Raw genomic sequence first — 26,589 nt, forward strand, 5'->3', positions numbered from 1 at the left:
TTAAGAAATCAAGAAAATGTAAAGCAACCAGAGACCCTCCCCAGTGCCTTAGATGCATTCAAGTCTTAGGCCCATCTGCATTTTATCATAGTGCAGAATCCCAAAGAGTTACGTTATCACAGCTGACTCACAGGAATCATAGATCATAGACTACACCCAACTTCACTGGCAATTGGCGAAGCATACAGTAACGACGGAAAGACATGTAGTAACAAAAAGACTTGAAGTGTCTCTCACAGTCTCCAAAAAATTGCTTTTTTTCAAATGGGATGCAGTTTGGTTCCAGAATAACAGATGAATGCTCATTATGTGTGTGGTACAAGCTATCTCAGAAAACAAATAATAATAAGTTTAAGACTTCTTAGTTATTTCTCATGCAGATAAAGAGCTCATTTGACTAACTTCCACTCTCCAGCCATATGCATCACATAAACTCACAAATTAAGGGTTTAGTTATAATAAGTAATCGAGATAGAAAAAGAATACCCAAATAAAAACATTCTTATATTTGAACCCCCTAGATCATCTTTGTGTTATTAAATCTCCTTGGAATGTTTACAGGAGGCCTGGTGGAGGTCAGCACCTGGCCCAGATTGTCTTCAGGAAGGGAAGGGGGGATTTACAAAACCACAGTTAACTCCTTCCTTCCCATTAGGGTGCTAACGGACTCATAACTATGATTTCAGAACCATAGCAAGGTGTTTACATATTCATTCTACAATGGAATGAAAGCCCCATTTGGGTAAACATCTCAAAGGGAGGTACAGGGCTGAGCTGATAAAATTCACATCTCTTCTAAGCTGACTGCAAAAATACATGAGTAAACAGATTATTTACTAAAAGCCTGTTATAATTAACCAATATTAGATTTGTTGGTATTAACACTGTGGCACAACAAGAACTTGTCATAGACATGCATCTTGATTTCAGGAAGGAAATGCAGACAAGCACCAGTACTTCTTATAAAGAACAGAAAAAACTGTCTGCTACATGATAGAAGAATGTTGTAGTTTTATCATTACAGTAACCAAAACAGGTTTATCAATTATATCACTGACCATCTTAAACTAAAAAATCTAGTATATGGTATAAGGTCTTTTTAAGGCTTTTTTCTACTCAGGTATTGTTTTTGTTTTGGAATGGAGAAGAACTATTAATAGATAAAAGCATAGAAGTCATGTGTTAGGTAATACAAAGTTGAAAAGGAGTATACTTTTTAAAAATTAAATAACAGAACTCCCACAATTAGAATTCAAGAGGTTTTCAGCTGGTTGGAATGATTGGCTGAAATCAACAAAATAATATGAACAGACATAATTAAAAAGCACTAAATTTCTGTTTTAATCTAATATTTCTTTAAGTATAGAACAAGGATCAGCAAACTATGGCCCAAGAGTCAAATATATCCTACCATCTGTTTCTACAAATAAAGTTTAATTGAAACACAACCACCCCAGTGATTTCTGTGTTGTCCGTGGCTACATGCTACAGCGGTGGAATTCAGTAGTTGTGATGGAGACTGAATGACCCTTGGTTTCTAAAGTATTTGCTATCTGGCCTTTAACCAAGAAAGCTTGCTAATCCCTAGCTCTGAATGATGTATGCTCAGACTGACAACAGTTTATGTGAAGATCTGAAGTTTTAGTTGATAATAAGCTAACAACAACAAAAAAATAATGCCATCTTAGTTTGCATTAACGGAAAAAAAATAGTAGTTATGACCGCTAAGGCTGTATATGTTATTTATAGCACTTGGCAGGCCATAGTTAGAGGATTGGATGGAGTTTTGAATGCCCCACCTTGACAGAGACAGAGACAACCTGGATAGCACCCTCAAGAAAGTAACCAGATAGGCAACATGGGTAAATGAGTTCTAGGAATAACCTTAGCAGAAGCTGGCAGGTCTCTGTTCTTTGAAGGACAAAGCTGGTACTGAGTTCAATTTGAAATGTTCTGGCAAAGTATAAGGAAGTCTTTTTTGAATGTTAAATGTCCACCAAAGTAGCCAATTACTTGAGAAATGGGGACTTTTGTCTTTAACCTTCCTGTCGGAGAACCCAGAGGGAGACTTACTGCTTCTCATTGGGGATATTATTTATTATTGTAGGCAAGAATTCCTCGTTGCACAGGATTTCCTGTTCATTAGGGACATTAGCATCTCAGTGCTTTCAGAACTAAGTAACCACAACACTCATATCCCCAATACTCCCACCACTCTGATAACCTGCATGTCTCCACACAGGCTTAAATGCCCTAGGTGAGTAGAAAGGCACAATGCTGCCCTGGGTTAAAAAGTAAATTGGGACGATCTGCTGTACGAATTCCAGAGGAAAATTATTGAATAACTTGAATCAAGGAACCACATTTTCATTCCAAAATTCTATCCACTTATTCCCTCATTTATTCATTTGTACAACAATCCATTTGTACAACAAACAATTGAGCACTTTTTCCGGTAGAATCTGTGATTCTACTGTTTTATCTGAGGCTGGCTGGAGGGCAGACATTTCCTATAGGTTAACGTTACTGCCTCTGTAATAGCCACATCTCTGTGAACTGTTCGGCTGAGCTACGTAAATAGCGCAACGCTTCCACCCGACAATCCTGCCCCTCACCGCAGCATGGAGGCAAGCAGCTCCAGGTCATACATTTCTGTGGACTTTCCCTAAGTGTTGTGGATAATAAAGCTGAGGAACCAGAATATTTCAGCATTCTAGAATGTTATTTGAAGAATCACTAGAGCTGAAATCAATTCTCTCTTCTCTGACAAAAGTGACTGTGGTAGATGATCTCTAAAATAAAATTTTTTAAAAAAGGGAAAAAAAATCCTAAATCCTCTCTCATGCTATCACACCAGTGGAACCCTTCATATGCTGAAAAAATTAAAACAGCTAACATGGGCCTATTTATTGTTGGTACTCTTTACTGTGTGAAACTCTAGCATGATGCCCATTATGTAAGGAAGACATTACATTATTGGTTGGGATACAGTACAATTGAAATTTTCATTTCATTTCACACTACGCTGCAAACTTCCTGATACTACCATTTCAGATATACCTCAGCTCTTAGGTACACCTTGATACTTCCTCCCAGACAAAACACCAAACAGTTCTCAATTCCCAGCTGGAGTCAGTTCCATGTAAAACTTCCTGTTCTAAAATTCCCAATTTGGGGGCCCACTACAAATCTTGGCTTAAAGACAACAGTAAGAACAGATAAGTCAAAGAATTTATTGGAATAAAAATCCTCATTTGTGGTCCTATCCTGTTGTCATGAACTATTCTGTTGAAAGTTTGGGTCACAGTAAATTTCATCCATGCAGCGTTCCAATCTTGGCAGAATGCAGAGCAACTTAGATTTATAATTTGAGTCTTTGACTCTCTATATTACTTCTAACTAAAACTAAAGCAGCCTGTAAAGATGTTAAAATGTTTTTCGGATGTTTTTCTTATGTTTCGTGGTTTATACTGAGAAATGTGATGAATATGTATGTTCTTATGAGTGACATTTAAAAATATTAGTTATGTTTTTAGTACCAATTTTTAATATTTTCACAAGTTTTCAAATGAACAGGAAGAAAAAATTATTTCACAAGGCATGCTAAACTTCAGTTGAGCCAACCCTTCAATATTGCTCTTGGTTTTCACTGGAAGGCATTATGGTAAGTGAAATGAGCTAGGCACAGAAACGCAAATGCCACATGTTCTCACTTACATGTGGAATCTACAATAATTGAACTCAAAGAATCACAGAGTAAAATGCTGGCTACCATAGGTCGGAGATTGGCAGGCGTAATGGGGGGATGATTGTCAAAGGATATATAGCCAATTAGAAAGGCAGGATAAGGTTTTTTTCTTTGAGATATATTGCACAACGTGGTGAACATAGTAAATAATAATGTATTATACATTTAACATTGCTGAGAGTAAATTTTAAATGTTTTCATCACAAAATAAATATTTGAGGTAATATGTATTAATTCATTTAATTTAATTATTCCACATAATTCTCATAAATTATAACTTTTTACTTCATAAATAAATACAACTATAATTTTTAAATTTATAATTTAAAATTTAATTTAAAGAAACACATTGCATATGATCTGAAAGTACAAAGCCTGTGATATGGGATGGGCCCAAGGGCTCATGACTGTAATCCCAGCACTTTGGGAGGCCAAGGAAGGATGATTGCTTGAGCCAAGGAGTTCATGACCAGCCTGGACAACATGGCAAGACCCCATCTCTATAAGAAAATTTTAAAACTTTGTTGGGTGTGGTCACACATGCCTTTGGTACCAGATACTCAGGAGACTGAGGGGGGAGGATCACTTCAGCCCAGGAGTTCAAGGCTGCAGTGAGCTGAGATCATACCACTGCACTCCAGTGGTGACAGAGTGAGACCCTCTCTCAAAACAAACAGATAAAAACTCTGCAGTCTGAGTTATAAAACAATGGAAAAATCAAAAAAATAATAATAAGGACCTCCGCATTAGCTAAAGAAAGATAAATTAAGTAAATTGTTTTCATTGTTCGTACTTTAACATAAATTACTTTTTTTTCCTTAAAGGAAAGTACATGGAAATTTTTAGATGATAGACAGACTTATTAAACCCCACATTTTGTTTTTATGGCTTCTTATAAAACAGTGAATCTGGTGAAATGATGCATTGTATACATGCTGAGGTTTTCCATCCAAAGACAGTGTCAGCAACATTAATGAGCATTACCAAATGCCACACAAGTCACAGTTGCTGACCTAAAGTAACTCACAATTGAGTATAATTAACAATATAGGACTGTGAAAGGAAAAACTTACCTTAAGGTGGATCCACATAGTTTAATAGGTAATACATTTTCAGAAATGTGATAATAAAATCTACGTATTTGAGTACTGAAGTTGAGTGTCCCCAAGCTTATTTTCATAGCCTTTTAAAATTTGCTATGCGCCATGTATTAGCTAGAATAGACTTGCACCTGCAGAAAGGAACATGGTCAAAGATAAATAGGATTGTATACCTAGCTCAGCAGTGGAATAAAAAAATAATGGACTACTTCAGAGATATATTGTCTACTCTTTCTCAAAAGCAATTTTCTAGGGAATTGGAATATGAGGAACTATAAGAAGAAGAAAGAATTGCATAAACTGGGCAATTTTCAGCTTATCAAAGAGCTGTGCTGCAAAGAATTGTTTGAAAGTTGGTTATTTGGCACTCTCTGGGGTTAAAAATGGTTTTTGATAGCCCAGGAAAGCCTAGCTAAGCCACAGTGCTATTGATATATAGCATGGCCATAAAGTATTAGTAAAGTTGCAAGCAATACTTATAAACCATGCACAGGGGTTTTATTGAGCAATGTTCTTCTGGATTCCAGAATTACAAAGAATACATGTCCTGCATATTACATCCAAACTCAAGACAACAGCAGAGTCCTGTGACACCTGGAGCAGCAATGACAGGGACAGATGTTGTACAGGAAGATGTATTTCAGACAGCAACAGAGAGGGTAACATTTTAGTGAGCTAAAGGAAAAAGTCCCACGTACCGGAAATGCAATAACTATACTTAGAAATGTTAAGAGAGTTTATGTTGCCTATTTAGAGAGGCATTTTCTCAAGCCAATATCCCTGGTCAGGCCTTCCCAGATTTGTGGTATTATGCATGTACAGGCTACCCAACCAGCACCATACAAAAATAGCCTTTGTAGCAGTAGGGAGAACCTGGGTGTAGACATTCACAGTGTTGGGTTGGAATCTCAGCCCTATTTACCTCCCAGCGATGTGACCGTGGGTAAAATACTTAACTTATTGATGTCTCCTTTTTCCTATCTATAAAAGAGGGATAATACTGACTGTGTGGAGGGAAGTTTTACAAAATATGAAGAGTTATGCAGAATACCTAACATAACAGCCATTGCATAAACATGAGCTATTATTATTATACCTTCCCACTTATTGAAACATTGTCAGTGGTGATGTCAATTTCTGATAATTTTAGGTCTTTGGAGAAATTTGCAGAACAGCCATTCTCCAGTCCTTCTTGCTGAGAGATCCCTGACTCTGGTCATGCAGCTAGGTGTCCCACCCAGAGGATAGATCACACTGGACTAAGCCAGGACCATTTTACAGGGATTGATCCAGGGGAAGACAGGGATGCAGTTCTGGTCAATTAGATATGGAAAGAAGTATGAACAGTCTTCTAGATATGGACAGTCTTTCTCTCCAGACAAAAAGAGAGCTGTGAGAGAGAAGAGGCTGTTCTGCATCTGTCCTTTTCCTTCTCCAGTTGAGTATTTTCATGTGAAAGCATGAGGCTTGTAACTGCTGATGGCATATTGTAGCTAAGCTGGAAGACCAAGGGAACCCAAGAAACATCAACTTGGAGCCCTACCACTATTAAACATTGTTGAACCCCAACCCAGTAACTATTTCTTCCTTGATTTCTTACTATGTGAGATTTGTTATTAATAAATACCCATTGTCTAAATCTGTGCTTCTTAAACACCCTGTGGTTAAGAAATTATATTTTTTTTACATTTTCAATCACTTGAGGACAAAAACTATTGTGAAATACAATAAAAACAAATTCCTAGGATAAATGACCAGCCATTGGATATCATAATACATTAAAATTGCTATAAATGTTTCTAAATGCATACTCTTAATTACTTGGCTACTTGCAGATCAGAAATAAAGTTTGTATTCTGACCAACAATCTGTGGGACACATTTTCAGTAGCACCAGTTTAAGCAATTTTTTCCTGAATTATCTGCTTCCTATGACCAAAATTAGCCTGATAGTGTAGGAAACATAATAACCCATTTATCAAAAAGTCAATGAATACCTACTGAACAACTGTTAGGTGTATATCAGGACACAAGCACTGTGGGGAATACAAAAGCAAGTAAGGCAGGACCCTTTCCATTCTTCAAATAGAAGAAAAATATATATGAATAGTAAAAGGTTAACTAAAAAGTAAAGTAATGTGGAACATTAGCATGAAATAATAGTGTAGAGAAGACAACCATCTTATAATATTAAATGTGTTAACGTCACATGTTATCTGCCAAGAGAATCATAACAAATAATTAAGGCAAACATAAGAAACTGCGGATATTTAACCTAAAAACACTGAAATTTTACCATGGTTCACTGATTTAGTAATTTGTTAAAAAGGAAACAAACTGGCAAGTTTTCTGTGTAAGGAAAAATGTTTTGCAGGAAAATCAAATTGAATGATTTGTTCTATTGCTTCAATTCTGAATCATATCTACATGCTCCAAAATTTTCATTGTGGAACACAATAAGATAATTATATTTATGTTTTGTAATAACTCAGAAACCAGAGTTATTACGCTTTTGAAAATAATATGATATCATGCAAACATGTTTGAAATATAATTACTGTACTACAGCAATGATGGATGTGATGCAGGGCAGATGTGCCCCATAATTGGGGCTTAGCCTGGGAGGTTTTGGGTTCACCCAGGGAATAATTCAAGGGCAAGTCAGGGTCTTAGCAACATTTACTGAAGTGGCAATGCACAGCAGCAGCAGAGGTCCTGCTCCTTGCAGAGCAGGGTTACCCCATAGGCAGTGTGCCCAGAGGAGCAGCTCAAAGGCAGTTTGCAGCCATATTTATATCTGCTTTTAATTATATACAAATTAAAGGGTGGATTGTGGAGACATTTCTACAAAAGGGGTGGTAACCTTTGAGTTGTCGGGTCACTGCCAGGGAAAGGGGCAGCAACTTCTAGGTGTTGCCATGGCAGCAGTAAACTGACCTGGCACACTGGTGGGCTTGTCTTAGGGACAGGCGCTTCTCTCTCTTCCCTGTTTTAGCTAGTCCTCAACCTTGTTTGGTGTCTGAGCCCCGCCTCCAGAGTCGAGTCCCGCCTCCTGCCTCAGATGGAGCCAACTACAACTATTACATGAGACATACGTTATAATTTCTCAAGATTTCCTTTAAATCACATAGTAAGTAAAACTAACTTATGCAATGTTTCCCTTGAATATGTCTGAAACTTTGATATCTATTTAAAGTAATTATTTTTCTTTCATATGTGTATATTACTAAAAGGGGTTTGACATCATTTAATAAGAAGGCAGCATATGAAGAGAGAAATCTTAATTTATTTTAGCATGATAATTCCTACCAAGGTTACATAAATCTGGAACTATTTCACGTCACACTCTAAAGTAGTGGTTTTATGATTCTTTTCAGTAGTACGTACAACTCCTTTCCCAAATGAAGTCTTATTTAGACTCCAGTGTTTACAAAACATAGAATCTTAATTCTTTCACTCAAAATCCTCTGAGCCTTCATTTCCTATGGAGTAAGGCCAGGGGAGGGGTCCAGGGCTCCTTGCTCGGTGTTCCCTTACTTCTTCACTCTGAGGAGTCCAAGAGGAGACTTTCTAGGACCCAAGGATAGGAGAGAGAAGAGTGAACGGAGGGAGACAGGAAGGAGAGAAGGAGGGTGAAGAGACCAAATTCCTTTAAAGCAAAGGAGAACTCAATTTAAATCAATTTTGTGGGCCGTGGAATATTCTGAAAAATAGATCCCCAAGGTACTGTTCACTGGCACTGTGGTGTTATATGATAAATGCAGGAATCATACCATCTTGAGGCCACTAACTTTCAGGTACTTAAAAATCTCAAACTCAACTGCAAAAACACCATACACAAAGGTTAAAAGTTTTGAATTGTTTTAAATTTTCTTGCGTCCAAAAATCTGAAGTCACCTGATTACAGTGTTAATGCCACATCTTTGTATAAAAATGTGTACTATAAAAATGCAGCCAAAAAGATTTCACCATGCAGAGCTTTCCAGCGACTCTACTTCAGAGTGTTAAAAATTTAAGTGTGAATAAAGAAGGGAATAGGCTTGAAGACACAAATAAAATATAAAATAGATTTACTTTCATATTTAAATAAAATTACCTTATTTTAAATTTTTGTTAAAATGTATAAATATTAAAAATGTTTGTTTTGCCAATGCCATGTACCAATTACATGTCTATAGATGTTTACTGAAAGCTGCTCAGTTTATTTCTTTGACTCCGATAATGGCTGTCTCTACCTTTTTGGACAAAAGTATCCCCAATCTATTCTACAGATCTTCACAGAAATAATTTCCCAAATATTCTTCCATAAGCATTACAACATGTCTGTGTAAACACAGACAAAAGTGTTTACAGAATTTGATTATGTCTGGCAGTTTGTAGAAGAGATTAATTATAGAATAGTCACTTTCATGGCTTTACTGTGAAGAGAAAAGCAAAGAAGTAGTAGAAAGAAGGATGTATGTACTTTCAAGCCCCAGGTAGCAATTTTAAATAATGATTTGGGCAGTAGACAGTTAAGAACAGATCACTTATACACTGACTTAAAATTAATGTAAAACTTCTTTTCTGTAATGGCACCTTTTTTGTACCTGTTTTATCCATGACGTGCTGCCATAAGCTGTATGCTTCTGATATCACTCTTTTCTTAGGTCAAGAAAGCGGCCATGTTGGAAATATTACCTGGCTCCTTTCTCAGCCATATGGATGGAAGAAGGCCAGATCATAAAACATTGCTCCAGGTGACCTCCAAGAGTCTCCACAAGAGTGTCGAACTCACAAAACATGCGGCTAGTGAGAAAGATTCATGGTGTGACACAGCCAAGCTACAGTCCCAGGAGCAGTGGCACATGCACTGTGATGTTGTAATTTTACCATCACAATGGACAGCTGGACACATCAAGCTGCAGCTGGGGTCTGCAGGGTGAGGATGCTGTATCATAAAAATTGGAATAGAAGCCTCTGTGCCTGTATCTTTCTCAGTAGTAAGAGCTTGACACAGAACACAAGCAGCAGCTGTAACTAACTTTGGTGCCAGGTAAACTCCAACTTCATTTTATTACATAGGCCTAGACCAATAACATAGCGTAGAATCACTAGTTAGCAGGTACCACGCCTTGGGAACCACTAAGGAAGCTTGAGAACCAAGTGGGGAAGGAGTAACAAGGAAGGTGCCCAAGTTTCTCTAGTCAGCCATCTTACAATATTGTTACCTTGTTATTCTTCCCACTTCTAAAACAGAGAAGTTTAAGTATTTAATTAATGTTTTAATGGATACCAACTGCAGAGCTGAAGATAATATACATACTGTCTTGACTTCGCCAATATTGGCTCAGGAATTAGGGTGGGTCAGAACATGCCAAGTGGGACAATGACACCAGGGATGGAGAAAACAGGGCAGAAGCAGGTGGCCAGCAGGGAATATATTCCTTTCAACATTCTGAGACAGCTCCTTAGGAGGCGAATAATCCACCATTAGGCTAAGCAATATGAATTTCCTCATTTTTCCTTGTGAACCATTTCCAAATTAGCTTTCTCTTTAAGTTTGACTGTATAGTTTTGAAAATACTTCACTATGAGAAATATGAAACTATCATATTCCTTTGTTTAAATGTATCTGACCAATGTTCAGTGGATTGCTACAAATATTTAGCAATTAGCCTATATTTAGGCATTCCAATATTTACTGTTTAAGAAAACATTGTGTTTCTGATTCTTTTGTCTGTAGTTTATTACTGTTTAGATCTTCATACTCAGGACTTTCTTGTAAATTGGCATCATTGCATGTATCGACGTTCATATATAAATATGTAACGTAGTCCTGCCCAAAGCACCATTTCCTCTATACTTGAATGGAAAATAAGTCCAAAAATATTCAATGATTTTATTCCTTAGGTCTACAGATGAAGATTATTAAGTTTGCAATGGTTTACTACACTGTCTTTTCAGTTACATCTATTTCTAATGTCATCTGATTTTTGACTACTATCATAATTATATACCAACTTGGATTAAGTTATGTCACATTAAATATTGCTCCTAGAATGCTAGTCCTGTCATCTAGTTGTGATTCTTCACCCATCCATTCATGAGGTCAGCCTGCAGTATCACTGGAGCACCTTGGAGAAAAGCATGGCTGCAAAGCAGCTGATGGCCCATCAGTGTAATTCTGATGCCTGTGGGATAATAGTTCTCCAGTGTTTTTCCGTTCATTTTGGGCCATGAAAAGTACATAGACATTACAGTTGGCACTTAATCCAAATGTACATTTCAGATTACCTCTTTAATTAATACAAAGCAAACTACATATTGACTAAAGAAGTACATTTCTATTTTTATAAGAGTTTTGACTACCATTCTCCTAGGAGCATTTTAAACCTTTATTTGGTGGAATGAAAATTAACCAGCATTTTGGAAACAAATTAAATTTTCTGATAACTAAAAATATAAAAATACACAGTTTAAACATGTTAAAATATGTTTAAATGATATTATCTTTTTAGCCTTGATGTGGTCCTCTAAATGTGAAAACAATATTATTTCCTAAATATAGTGGGACAAAAATCAAGCATTTGGAATTAGAATTCATGCAGAGTTTTGCAAATGCCAAACCAGTTTTTCATCAATAAGGAAAATTAATATGTTTTACTTTGTGTTGTGTTGAAAGAAAAACTGAGCTAAAAAATCATATTACTTATATCTTTAATCAAAACCTCTGCCCTACAATAAATGTATCATTAGTAGGGAAGGAGTTAAAAAGTGTGTAGAAAGACCCTTTTGGTTGGGCCAAACAAACATATTAATAATAGATGACCAATGTGCCTCTGTATGATGTACAGTCTGTGAAATATTACAAAACGTTGTCTTCTACTTGCAAAATGCTTCAACAGAACCACATGCGTGAAGAGCACATCCCTAAGGACAACTCCATCTGTGTATTTCCAACCACAGCTCTCTTGTAGATGAAAAGAGTGTTAGGGGATCTTTGCAAGCCTCCTAATGGTTCAGTGGCTTCATCTAGTGCTTCCTTCTAATTGGCCCTGCATTCAAGACGCTCTGTCAGTGGTCTGGTTGCCACATTCAAATCTTTGGCAATCACAATACTACAAGGAAAAGGAAGAGTTTCCCAACAGACATCAAAAAGAATTAGTGGCTTAAACTTTCATGGAGGAAGAGGATACTTGTGAGTGTAGATCCCAGTGGTATTAGCAGATTATATCCGGACAGTGAGAAAGCTTTGTCAGAAGTGGTTCATCAGCTGAAGAAAATAGAGCATGCAAAAATTGCAAAATACTTGGTCTGCAGAAAGCTTGCATTTCATTCTTTTGTTTCGGGATAAGTTGGGATTCCTCCTGAAGGATTCCTAAAACAGATGTCAATAATGAGGGAAAGCTACCCTCTACCAACAGAAATGCCAAAACAAAACAAAAGAAAAAGCTGTGTCCCTGGGTTATTGTCTCTTCTTACTACTCAAGTCATCTGGATTACATTGTAAAAATCACATTTCATGTACAGAAATTGCTTGCTTAAATAATTACTCTTCACAACAGATTTGACCTAAGTCCAGAAGACTGACTCTTTTTTAATGCAGTCACAATACTACAATCGAAGATCTAATCTAAGATCACACACACACAGTTTGGTTATCTGCATTTCTACATTTCTCATGCTTTAAGCAATAGCATAACATATAATTTCAACATACTCCTTAATTTTCCCACATTTCAGTTTTCTCATCTGTAAATGAGAATATATTAATATCTGCCTCATGAAAATAAGAATGGTACAATGGAATTTGAGGTACAAGAGTATTTTGTTTCACATTGTAACAATGATTGCTTTTTAAAATTTCGAAGAGACATTTTACGAGCTAAATAAGTTTTGGTGTGCTGCCACATAAATCACCTTCTTGAAGCCTTCTTCAAGATAGAATATTTAGTATTTCAATGTGGGGTCAATGGAAAATGCAGATTATCCCAGTCTGGAAGAACCAGATGTGGGTGTCAAAAGGTATTTCAATCATTTCACCATTGATTATTTGACATCCTTGTGGAAGAAGCTAATTAGGACCAATAATGCCAACAGGTGGAAGAACTGGGTATTGGAGTAAGTCCACCTTTACCTCATGGGAACTAATCAGCACTCATTAAGCAAAAATAACTTTCCCTCATAGCGAGAGATTCTAGATTCTAGTCACTCACCTAGAAGTACAACCTATAACCCATTATCAGTTCTGAATCATTTAGCCACAAATCAGTTACCAACAAATCAGTTACCATGCAAAGTGTATGAACACTTTAGGGAGATCCAAAAGCTATTATTAAGGCCAAAGGATTTAATATTATAATTTTTTGAAAATAAAAACTTCTATTTTATGTTTAAACAATTTTACAGGTGTATTCAAAGCAATAAATAAAACACTTAGGTTATAAAATATACTTTCTATACATGCATTAATTAGTTACACTGAAAGCTTATGAATCAGTTCCAATTTGGTACAGGGAAAAAAACTGGCCTGATGAAGAAAGCCCCTACCTGGTGATATGCTAGTAAATAATTTAACAACTGGCCTTGGGAGCTTAAGGAGGATATTTCTATGCTATAAACACTTCATAAAAAATTTTTAGCTACCAATATGATGTCACTGGATGTACAATTGGGAAGAGATACTCAATAGATAGTCCTCTGTTATACAGAATTTCCACCATACAAACTGTATGTAAAATTCGTACCATGTAGATGTAAAATAACCCCCAGAGCAGAGATAACAGTATACTGCAATAAAATCATTAGAAAGTGTCGACTTTTAAATATATATACTTTTGTTTTTAATATAATTTAATTATAAGTTTATATAGTTAATTTTTAATAAAGCTATATTTAACAACTGGCTCACATGATCCCTGGAAACCTATCAGGAAGCTGTCCCCAGTTGTTACGAGTCAGCTCCGGCCCATGACCGTCTCCATCTACTGTTCACCATCCAGATATAAAGCAAATGAATAGAAGACAATAGAAATCAAAGCAAGTTTTATATTCTCAGAGACATTTAAGATTCAACAGGAGAGACTTTAGTATTGAAGCATCACACACATAACTGCTTTGGAGCTAACAATGGCTCTAGATGATTTCTTGAGGACCTCTTGAAGTTAAGAAATGTTACTTTTCATAAACTATAATTTGAAAGAACTTCATCAAGAATTTATATTTTAAATACAAATTTGATAAATAATTATCATTAACAATCATTTATAGCTCCCATTGTCTTAATTATGATCATTTACAGCTAGCTACCAGCACAGGAAACATAACTTCAGTGTAGAGCACTCCTGTTTGTACTTTCATTAACCAATTTAACCAATCAACATCTGTAGCCTATGGCTTCCCACATGCAAACTCTTATTATACTAGATATTAATCAATACCAAAGTATTACTGTGCCTCTCATTACTGGAATAGAAACTTTGAGAAATATATTTATGACTTATCGTCACTCCTGTTGAGCTCATATCCCTTACGAGAAACTGATCACTAAAATCCTGTTTCAATATTTCTTGTTAATAAAGGAACGAAGCATTCTAAAGAATGCTACTCTATGCAAAAAATGAAAGAAAAAAATCTAAAAAATGAATAATATCATTAACACTGCCAAGATCTTCCCCTTGCTTCCTTTAAAAATAAGCTATCTAATTCTTGCAATTAGAGCCCTTGTCAGTACTCCAACTCCTGCCGCCCACCCACCTTCACCTTCATCTCCCTTTACCAATGGATAAAAGTTTCTCCTCCAATTCAATGAACTGCAGATGCTCTTACCAGTGTCAAACAGAACAGCAACCTACTAGTTCAAGTGTTTCACATTCTCCAAGTTAAGTCAATGCCTTCACCTGATGATTTTTGTTGTTCGTTTATTACTATGCTTATCTTACAATATCTATTCTCTTATACTCTATCAAGACCTAAGGTAAGAATGTTCCATTACAGGGCATTCATAGCCTACCTTCCATTTTATTTCAATATCTTTGCAAAACATATCAAATTAAAAATGTAAATTAGATAGTTTGTGCTATACGTCATTTGCATGTACTACCATTTAATTGGCATTTTGAATACTAATCACTGATGAAGTATTTTCGTCTAGTGTTATATTCTGCTGTAGATGCATGTTCACACACATTAACACAAATTAGTGTTAATGGGGATTAAAAGCATGAATTTTTGATGCACCTAAGAAAGAAGCTATACTAAATATAACCTTATCAAGTATTTGCCAAATAGTCTTCCTAAAATTGACCTCAAAGCATCCACTAATTGTTTGGAAAATCTCTCCTCTTTTTCAGAATTAATGTTAAAGTGTAACATAGAAAGTATTATAAGAAAATCAAAATAAGCAATAAAGAATAATTTGTGGTTTTCTTTTTAACTTCTCATTGTTGTCCAAAATCCTGTAAATCTTAACTTTCACATTCATCAGCTTTATTTTTAAAATAAGTAACATATTTATTCTCTCATTCCATATCATCTGCACAATGTTATCAATCATCCAACTCTCAACATGTTGTGAAGCCAAAAGGTACCAATACTCCAGCACTATGCCCACTATACCCTTCGTGCAAGTGCAGCAAGTGCCAAATTTCTGTGTAACACAGGAACATCTTCGTGCAGTGTACACGGTGCACAAACTAATATTAAGGCCTTGGGCCAAATACACTCTACTTGTCTCCTGAATTCTTCAATGTTGCCGATCTGCTGTTTGCTCCAGTTTTCTTCCTCACCCTATTTTGATTTCATTCAGACGCTGGGACCTTGGGAAAAAGGGAAGGTCTATGTCTCTCTAGCTCAATAACATCTTGTCTGTCATCTTTTTCCCAAAGCATCTCAATTTCGTGTTTTCCGTTCTGATTTTTATTTTTATTTTTAATGAGTTATTTGTATTAAGTGCTTGTAAACCTTATTTATTTATTTATTTATTTGAAACAGTGTCTCACCCTGTCCCCAAGACTATAGTGCAGTGGCACCATTTAAGGCTTACTGCAGCCTTGTACTCCTGGGCTCAACTGATTCTCCTCCCACCTCAGCCTCCAAGTAGCTGGGACTACAGGCACAGACAGCCACAACCATCTGTGTTTTATTTTTGTTTTCATTTTGGAGAGGTGGGGTCTCCCTGTCCTTCCAGAGCTGGTCTGGAACTCCTGGGTTCAAGGGATCCTCCCACCTCAGCCTCTCAAAATTTGGGGATTACAGGTATGAGACACCATGCCCAGTCAATCTGATCAAAAGATCGAAAACATACATTGCGACATCACAGGCACAATTTGTGAGAGAAAGGTAAAAAAATAAAATAAAATAAGTAGTTTATGTTTTAAAAGCAAAGACTATTGATGTTCTGGGGATAGAAAATTATTTATTTCCCAGAATCTTTTGATAAAGATTATCCTCCTAAGGGAAAAAAAAAGACTACGCAAAACAAAAATCTACATGTAAGTAACCAGAATGAAAATGATTTGATTAAAATGGAGAATATAATTTGACAAAAACAGAAGCAATTCATTATTTTATAAAGAATAAAAACCACATTATAAATAAATACTTCTTTCTATTTCAGTGAATTTTGTTCATCTCCATTTTCTTAGTTTTACAACCTTGAAATTTGCTTCACGAAGCCTGAACCACATATGTTCAAGAGTATGAATATGTGTTTTTCATGAAATAGAAATTTGTCCCTATGGAACTGAGGATGCAGACCTGGAGAAGTAGGAAATAATTCTATATTGGTAAGGTATTAAATGGCAGCTTACAGAGACATGATTTTTTTTGAAGAGGAGTGACAGATTGAAGTTTCCACTTAAGGAAGATTAATCAGGCATTAGAGAGTGAATTCATTACATCTCTTGTCAGGGCAAGCAAGCTGAAGGGAGAATCTGGGAAAGGAGGTTTCAACCTAAAGAATTAAAAACAAATTAGGTTTCAACCTAAAGAATATGAAGTATTAGTTAATAAAATAAAAGGTGAAATAAGTAACTGAAGCTTAAGAGAGAAAAGGTCTGATGGATGTTATAAATTTCATAGTTATATGTCAGGGAGGCTTAAGTCATGAGAACTGCAGAACTTTCTTATGAATACTTATTAGAAGGACATATTCAAACCAATGCTGATCAGGGTTACAAACATAAGGACTCTAGTTTGAAATCTATTACACAGCATGGTGACTATAGTTAATAATACTGTATTATATATTTCAAAATTGCCAAGGGAGTAAATTTCAAATGTCTTGCCACAAAGAAAATGATATGTGAGGTGATTAATGTGTTAATTAGCTTGTTTTAATTATTCCACAATTTATGCATATATCAAAACATCAAATTACCTCATAAGTATATATTATTATTATTTGCCAATTAAAAATAAAAATAAGAAATTTGGTTTGCAAAGCAGAAACAGGAACATTCCTCAGCCTCACAAATATGGTCTACAACCATTTTTAGTGTGTCCTCTAGAAGAAATGTTGAAACTATTTACTTCAAGTAAACCTTGAAACCATGCAGTATGAGCCCCGAGGCACTTTTATCAAAGCAAAGTGATCTTTCCTGTCTAGGCTAAAGAAATAGATGCAGTGTCAAAAGGGGCTGCGAGGAGGCACCTCGCCCACTTCCTCCTGGGGCTTTTATCTGGGCTCCCTCTCCAGACCAGGCTGTGAACCCAACCCAGCCTACGACCTAAAAGAGCAGAGAGTCTATTGCAGATACACCAGATGCTACATGTGCAGAGGACAGGCAGTCTCAGTGACTGACCTATTCAGGATAGGAAACACGACACTCCCTCTGATACAGACCACAGACCTCGAAGAGTCTGTTAGGATGATTCCCTGCTATCATAGACATTAAGCTTCCATAAGAGAAGCAACTCTTCTAAAACTCTATTTATTTATTTACTTATTTGTTTGTTTGTTTATTTATTTGGAGACAGAGTCTTTTTCTGTCACCTCGGCTGGAATGCAGTGGCACGATCATAGCTCACTGCAACCTTGACTTCCTGAGCTCAAGCAATCCTCCCACCTCAGTCTCCAAGGAGGCAGGGCTACAGGTATTCATCTTACTGTTTGGTTATTTTTTTTTTTTTTTTTTTTTTTTTTTTTTTGTAGAGACAGGTCTCACTTTGTTGCCCAGGCAGGTCCCAAACTCCTGGCCTCAAGTGATCCTCCCACCTCAGCCTCCCACAGTGCTGGATTATAGGCATGAGGCACCATACCCAGTATCCATCCTAAAATCTTAAAAAGCTAAGGACATTCAGAGTGGCAACTCAGCTAACTCTGCTCTCAACTGACCTTCAGAAATTGGGTTTGCCCCTAATAGCCTTAAGAAGTATCCAGTCTTTTCTCTTCAAGTTCTTCTGAGCCAGGGAACTCTTCATTTGAATAAACGTTCCCAAGCCTTGATCTACCTCAGAATCATGCAAGGAACTTTCAATAATTTGAGACTCTCGAGCCCTTCTCCAGAATATTTCTATCCAGTAGATCCTGGTGAGCTTGAGCCACTATTGTTGAGAAGCTCTCCCAGATGATTCTGATACTGCTGATCCAAAGACGCCCACGAGGGCAGCACTGTTTAGGGGTCCTCAGGCCCGGCCTGTTGCCTCTGCTGGCCTAAGAACTTAACCCTTTGACTCTGATTTTTCCTGCCATGACATCGTCTCAACCTTCTGCCACCCATAAGCCCAAATCCATATGCACATTGAGCATAAGCATTTCTTTCACCATTTAAGTAGTTTTAATTAAACTTAGGATTGTTCTACCTTAAAACATAATCCAGACTAGCTCTCTCTCTGTATTAAGTTCCTAGGGTTTCCTTGTATCACAACCAAGTGGCTTAAAACAAGAGGAGCAACTTATCTCACAGTTCTCGAGGCTAGAAATCCAAAATCCAGGTGCCAGCAGGGCCCACTCCCTCTGAAGCTTGTAAGGGACTCCCTCCTTGCCTCTCCCTGGCTTCCATGGGTTTGCCCGCAATCCCTGGCTCACTCCAATCCTCAGTCTTCACGTGGCACCTTGGAAGAAAGGGAAGGTCTACTGTCTCTCTAGCTCAGTAACATCTTGTCTGTCATCTTTTCCCCAAAGCATCCCAATTGCGTGTTTTCCCTTCTGATTTTTATTTTTATTTTTAATGAGTGATTTTTATCTCTCTGTGTCATCCCAGTGTCTTTCCTCTGTGCTTTTCTGTCTTTGCGTCAAATTTCCTGGTTTTAATGCCATCAGTCATAAGGAATTAATGACTTCATTTTAGCTTAATAACTTCTATAAAAACCACATTTCCAAATAAAATCACATTCTGAGGTATGGGGAATTAGGACTTTAGTGTATCTTTTTAGAGGACAAAATTCTTCCCATAACACTCTTCTCAGCCCTTTACTGTCAGAGTATTCTCTTATTTACTCAATTATTCATAAAAACAAAATGCTCTGCTAACTGAAAGGTCTATGTCATTCATTACAACTAATCTATGTTAACTGTATTAATGTTAACGCTAATTTAAATGACTGCTTAGTACTTTACTAAACATTGAATAAAATTATTTGTTAATTAATTCTCATTAAATAAAATGACTCTCTTGCTATAGCATGATTTACATGCCATGGAAATCATTTCTTATGTTGACTTTGCTTCTACAGACCTGGCTTCCTAGGATAGAATACAAAAGTATGATAATTCATGTATTTTTATTAAAATGATAGTTTTGCTCTTAACCTCTCAGAAAAAAAAATCAAAAGATACAATTTGATCATAATCATTTATTGGTGTATGTCCTTTTTATTACCGATGATTGCAGCTCTATGCTTTTTGTGTTTTGTTTTACTTTTCTCTTGAAATGTCAGCCCTATTTTTAAAGTAAGTTGATTCTTTCCAACCTCTTCTTCCGTATCTTTTGCTGGCTCCTTGTTCTCTACTCACCTTGTATTAAGTCCCATTTTTGGTTCTAGTCTCAACTATCTACTCTCTCTCCCAAGGTGATCTCATCCAAGGCTTTTTAAATATCAATATTGTTCATGATTCTTAATTCTAAATATGCAGTCCAGGCTTGCCCTCTGGGTTCCACACTCGTATACCTGACAGCTTTGGCCTCAAGTCTCAGAATCTTAAAGTATCTAAAACAGAACCCTTATGTATCCAAACACATCTGCTGCACTTACACACACACACACACACACACACAAAATACCCAAACACCACAGTTCATTGTGTTACTCATGATGTAACCCTTCAGTATTGGCTAATGCAGAATGGTTTCAATACCAGTCACAGTATAACTCAAGTCTCATTAGTAGACAAAATTTGAATTTCACTAACCTTTATCTTTTCTAAGTTTCATAACATGAACCACAATGTTGAAATAAAGAAAGAGAATGGAAACAAAATGATTAAGAATTATATTACAGAGGAGAAGAAAAGAACTATTAAAATTAAAACCATGTCAAAGCCAAAGTATCAGTATAAATACATAGTACAAGAAATATATTTCGGCATTCACTGTCCAATATCTATGACAGGTGAGCTGCATCTTTCATAGCACTTAGTTAAAAACATGTTACCACAGCTACACCAACCCCCTACAGACCCCTCTTAACACATTTATCTCGGCACTCCAGTGTCATAGGTGCTTTACTCACAGGTGGTTTGAATGTGGTATAGAAAGAAACTTAACTAAACTTCGTTTCCACTGTGAGAAAAAAATGCTGGTTTTCTTTAATTTAAGAGAATGTTCTCTATTTATTTATTTATTTATTTATTTTTATAGAGTGTCACTCTGTCTCCCATGTTGGAGTGCAATGGTGGCATCATAGTTCACTGCAGTCTCGATCTCCTGAGCTCAAGCGATCCTCCCACCTCAGCTTCCCAAGTAGCTGGGACTAGAGGCACAAGCCACCACGTCTGGCTAAAATTTTTTAAAATTTTTTGTAGAGATAAGGTTTCGCTATGTTGCCCTGACTGATCTGGAACTCCTAGACTCAAGCAATCCTCCAACCTTGGCTTCCCAAAGTGCTAGGATTATAGGCATAAGCCACTGTACCCAGTCAGATGTTCTCTACAATAAAAAATATTCATCTATGAGTTAAAAGCTGCCTATTTTCCCTAAATTTTGTAGGGTTTTCTGGTACCACAGATATGCAGCGAAAGTTTTGAGTTCTATTTCCCTGATTCATAGGTCTAATAGTAAGACTTTCACCTTGAAGTGACAAAAGGTGCAATGAATGTCCATGGGTAATAATAACATCCTGAGACAAAGTTGCGCTGAACATGCCAAAGTTGCGTTGAACATACCAGAGTCTGACCTCTGTGAGGTCGGAAAGATGTCTAAAGCTCTGTGGGAATAATGCCTGCCGAAATTAGTTCAGTGCTTCACTGAGGCTACTCTCAGAAAATGGCTCTGAAATGAGATGTGGCATGTCAGACTTTGAAATCATGCAATTAACGTTTATTTAAAAGTGGTACCTGAAAAGAATGTTCTAAAAGCATATGATCAAGTGTTTCTTTTTATGTATAGATTACACCTATCTAATAAGTATATACAGTATTATAAAACAAGCAAAACTGAAAGTATCCTTCCAAAAAAAAATGTACTTAAAGGCTCTTGGATGACTAGATGAATTAGTGACACAGTAACAAATCACTTCTTTAAAAAAAAAATTATTTCACATAGTTTTTGATGGGCCTGTATTCATACTTTTCACTTTCTCTTTAATTTCATCTAGGAAAATCAGGAAGATTACAAACATAAAACCATGGAGCAAACACCTTGAGGGCAGAAGCCTGGAGAAAAACTAATGATGAAAGACAGCCAGAGCAGTGGAGTGAGGAAAGTAGACAATGACTGAGATTTTGCAAACCAAAGCTCATCCACAGATACTAGCTTGAAAAGGATATGTTTGCTCCAAGTAAATTTCCCAATTTGAGTTTTTATTTTCCCACTCCAGACAGTAGTTCAGAGGAAATGGGAATAAGATAATGAAAAGCTTTTTATATGTTTCCTTAACTTTTAGGAGGAGCTAATGTACCATCTATTTGATGACCTCCCAGTCAAGCCTTAGTCATGAGCATGTAGATTGTCTTCAGCAGATGTGTTCTCCCAATGCCATCCTCTTTTAACACCCTCGTTAGTTCACTGCCTCATAACCTCCATTGTCTGATAGCTGGTGGAAGCAGAAAAAAACATAAAAGGGCAAAAAAAAGACAATTGGTTTCAGTAGAAAGTGTACCAGATTTGGGAAACAGGGATCTCTACCCTATGATATGCTGAAGCAGGCTTATATGGACTCGGAGTTAGAATTGGTTTTGTTAGATTTTTAGGAATTTTGTGAGCTAGTTGTTAAATACAGCCATTATTAAAAAATAAATTATGCAAACTTAAATGTAAAGAAATCCTACTAAAAGCCAAGATACTGAATAGTTAATAGTTATTCCTTCCAAATTATTTTGCTGTGTTTTACTTTACCAGTGCTTTTGAGGTTATGCCTATCTTATGTATATGATGGAAATGCTATATAAAGGTAAACTTGAAATTGGTCAAGATGGAAGTATCTACACCAAAGAATTTGGCAAACCCCACAAATCAGTGGTTGCTTACTGTTTTGTTGATTGTCTAGGCTTTTTAAATAATGGAGAAATATTTTAAGTAATGCATATTAAGCCTAAAAGTGTGTCATGTCTATAGACATTACATTGTCAATAGCATGAAAGAAACTGAGGAAATAATTTTTAAGTATTTAAAAACTATTATCCAGTTCAGCCAAGAATCTATTCATGTAATTGATGAAGTAAAGTTCTAATATTTTCTTCCAATTTTCACTTTCCTCTTCTTAAAGCAAACAAAAATATTCACCAGCATTCATGTCAGATCTATAAAACCAAGAGTTTGTCAAACTCAGCAAAAAGATTCTGCCAAAATTAAATGGCTGTATGGAATTCACACTAAAGACTATTACATATTTTACTACTGCTAATCATTTGTCAGCTGAGAGTTACACATCTTTTACATAAAGAAGATTATCTTGTATGATATTACAATGTAATATATACATATGTTTTGTTTTGGTTACAATTCAGTTGTTAAATGCTTACCATCACCCCAATATTTCTACCATCCAAAAACTACTGATTATGGATAAATTGTTTAACTCTGTGAATATCAACTTCCTCACCTGCAAACAAATGAAATGAGTATCTACCTCACAGGATAGTTTTAAAAGTCAAAAGAAATGTTTATGTCAAAACCCTGTATGGATTGCAAATGTTATGTATTATCAGAAATTCAGCAAATATGTTTTAGCTCCTAATATGAGCTCTAACAACTTGCAGAGTTTGCAAAGGTCACTAATACTATGGTCCCTACCCTCAAGTTGCTTACAATCTAGTGGTGAGAAATATGTGTTAATAACCTAAAATTATTTAAGAGTGTATCAAATGTTTTATAACAGAGGAAAAAGTGAAGTGCTATGAGATGATAGGAATATAAGGGATTTTACCTGGAGCACCAAGGAAGACTTCGTTAAAAAATGGAATTTTAAGATAAGCTTTGACAAATAAGTTGCATTTGTATCAACTGAGAAAGTGGAAAGAGGGGCATGCTTGGCTGACGGATGAAATCTCAAAAACATTATCATCACAATGCCTGTTAAGAAAATCATAATTGCATTGATAAATCTGCTACATAAAAACCTTACTTGTTATTTCCATGTAAAATAGAAATTATGCATTATAGATTATGCAATCCAGCGTGCCTATCCATAATCTTACATTGAATCAAGAGTTGACTCAATGTTTAGTCAGTTTTTCCAACTTACAAACCATGTCCCTTTCTAAAAACCAAAGTACAAATCAAGCTCCTGCCTTCTTAGTGAAAGAAAACATTCATATTGTAAATTTTTAAAATTATTTTTCAAGAAAACTATAAAATATATTTCATTCAAGTATTTCACACGACAGAAGGCACTATCCATTAGACTTAAAAAGTGGTCACTGATTTCAAACCTACGAATACATAAATTACGCATGCATTAGGTGAACAATGAAGGGCACATCCAAAGTGAGGTTTTCATGGGAGACTGGAACACTGAGACAAGAGAAAAGTGAAAACATTCTAAAACCTTCATGTAAACAAGGACTAACTACTAAAAAGCACGATTTTATCTCTCAGTTAATAAGTCTTGCAAGGGATGACATTACTAAATAAAGTTCATTGCAAGCTTTTTCCTCTCGCTTGTCAAAATATGCTAGGTTTATATTTGTGACTCGAAAAAAACATACAATGCTTGGAAGAAAGCTTGACAGAGCACTCAGAATCTGTCTCAAGTATAACGCAAGGGAGATGTCTATTAATCTCTCACACACACAAGTTTGACTCAAAAGGTCTGTGGCCTTGACCTCAAGTGACCATGGAATAGACCACAGGGCCAGTCCAGGATCCAAAGGGATTAAGAGGAGCATTTGCTCTGCTCTGAAAGGCCCTTTTTTCTCCACTCTAGTTTCTAACTTCCCATTACACACACTCCCTCTGCAAGGCACCGCGCCAGTGGAGCCGGTTCACTCTGTTCTCTCCTTGATGACAGCTGTCAGTCTGTCGCCGCCTGAACATGCAACATTTCAACAAAATCCAAAGCGGAATTGGAAGGGCAGGGGCTGAAGCACACAGCCTGATCTCCTTCCTGGAGGTCCCAGCTCCTTAACCATCACCTTTTAACCTGCCGAAGGTAAGAACCACCTCACTCTTCACTAACAGAGTTGAGGAAGCTTCTGTCTCCTCAGAACCTGGGCATTCACACACATTGTGTAATTAAGCAACATTCCTGGATATCATCCTAAGAAGAAAGAGCCCGCAAGTCCCCGTGTAACTTCATCACGAACTCGGAGGGTGCTAAAGCCAGGTGTCGGATCAAGGGGCAGGGAAATCGCTCACTCCCCCGGCGCCTGGACAGCAACCCCTGGACCGCGTGGCGACGCCTGGCGGGAGCGCGGCGAACCCCAGCGCGCGGGACCGGGGGTGAGACCGCGCCCTCCCGCAGGGCAGGGGCGACCCAGCGAGTGCCCGCGGCTAGAGAGCAGTGCGAGCCCAGCCGGGCAGCGAGGAGGCTGGGAGCCGGGCGGAGCGCCCTGCTCACCCTTTAGCCCCTTGCCTGGAGCTGCGGAACCGCAGAGGGAGCCGGAGAAGCCGGTCCTAGAGCAGGGACCTGTCCTGGGGCAGGGGCGCGCGGGGCACTCACCAACTGCAGCGCGCAGAGGCAGATGAGCGAGCAGCGTCCGGTGCAGCAGCCCATGGTGCCGGCAGCGTCCGAGCGGCGCTGACTGCCAGAGATCCGCGTCCTCCGCAGCTGCTGCCTCCTGACTCCGGAGTAGTCCCCGCCCGGCCCGGCCCAGGCTCCCTGGCCCCGCGGCCGCCGCTCGCGGCTCCTGGGCTCCGGGCTCGCGCCCGCCTTTGTTAGTTTCCCGGCGGGGCGGGCCGAGGTCAGTGCGGCGTGCACGACCCGAGCGTCTGGCGGGGGTCCCTGCGTCCCACTGTGCAGGTCTGCTTCTTGGGGAGGGGGAGCCAGGCAGGCGGGGCGGGGGGCGGAAGGAGGCTACAGATGGCGAGTGGGTGAATGTCTGTTTAGGGGAGGGGAGTATGTAGGAGGTGGGCGTCTGGAAAGTGGAGTGGGCTGTCTGGGTCCGGGTGTGTGTGTGTGAGTGTGTGTGTGTGTGTGGTGGGAGGGGAAGAATGAAAGGGAGTGCCGCTGGGGAGGATCGGCCTGTCTAGTTAGGAGTCTTTGGGGAGAAAGGAAGAGGGACAGAGAGAAAAGAGAATGAATATGAATGAGCGTGAATTAGGGCGGCCGGCGGCGATGGAGACCCACGTTGACCGGTGTAACTGGGTAGACCCAGCTGGGCTTTCTCGCTGAGGGTTGTGCTGGGGATTGGGAGGGTGGTCGGACGCGTTTGCAACGGAAGGGACACGGCTTAGTTGAGCTGCCCCAGAGGTGGCGAGGATGGGAGTTGGGATGGCTTGGGGTCAGGGGAGGAAGGGTCGGGGCGCGAGACACCCAGGATGGGCGGGCGCGGCGGAGCTGAAGGCCGAGCTCCGGAACCTGCCCGTCTGCTAGGGGGCCGGCGGGCGCTGCGCAGGTGAGTCTGTTCAGCCGGCGTTGAGCTCTCAGGTCGGGGGTCTCCGAGCCAAGGTCGCTTCTGCCTGCCGCAGCCGGTTGCCTGGAGGACGCCCCTGCTGGAGTCTGAAAGGGAAAGTTGGACAGAGTTGGTTGGCAAGGGGCGCTGCGGCTGAGAAGTGCTCTGGCCCAGGGCGCCGGGACTAGCCAGGACGCCGCAGGGAGACCTGGCTTAGGGTTCTCAACTCACAGACCCTTTGAAATCCTCACCGGGAGGCAGACAAGAGAAGTCGAGAAAGAAGAAGATGCGTAGCTTTTTCTAGAAATGGGGAAGGTTTCCGGAATGGGCATAAATATGTCTTCATAGAAATAAATTGTTTGAGAAGGATTTGGAAATCAGATCTCGGATAATTAAGATACAGACAAACTCTGTGAATCCTGTGGAAACTCTCCTCTCTCTCCCACTTAATAAAAGAGAGAGGAGGCGTTCTGCAGAGGATTAAATTTCATCAGGGCTCAAAGTCAGATTTTATGGGCGCATTTGTTGTACCTGGTGGAACTGCGCAAGGAGCTCAAAAGCACACCAGAACAGGGAACAGGCCTGCAGGCCAATTATCTCGGAAAAGGC

The 26,589-nt window shown here is 38.3% G+C and overlaps 1 protein-coding gene across 1 annotated transcript in view; it reads right to left on the bottom strand.

Annotated features, from left to right (window-relative positions):
• Positions 1-26,589, bottom strand: part of LOC139355597 (gametogenetin-like) — a 197,591-nt gene that overhangs the window by 165,431 nt on the left and 5,571 nt on the right. The window contains exons 2-4 of the mRNA XM_071067432.1: positions 25,716-26,087; positions 9,437-25,614; positions 4,822-4,979 (exon numbers count right to left, since the gene is read on the bottom strand). Of these exons, the coding sequence (XP_070923533.1) occupies positions 24,781-25,614; positions 25,716-26,087 (1,206 nt within the window). The 3' untranslated portion in view covers positions 4,822-4,979; positions 9,437-24,780. The remainder of the gene's footprint in view (positions 1-4,821; positions 4,980-9,436; positions 25,615-25,715; positions 26,088-26,589) is intronic.

This window comes from Macaca nemestrina, chromosome 8 (assembly GCF_043159975.1).
Source record: "Macaca nemestrina isolate mMacNem1 chromosome 8, mMacNem.hap1, whole genome shotgun sequence".
Lineage (NCBI taxonomy): Eukaryota > Metazoa > Chordata > Mammalia > Primates > Cercopithecidae > Macaca > Macaca nemestrina.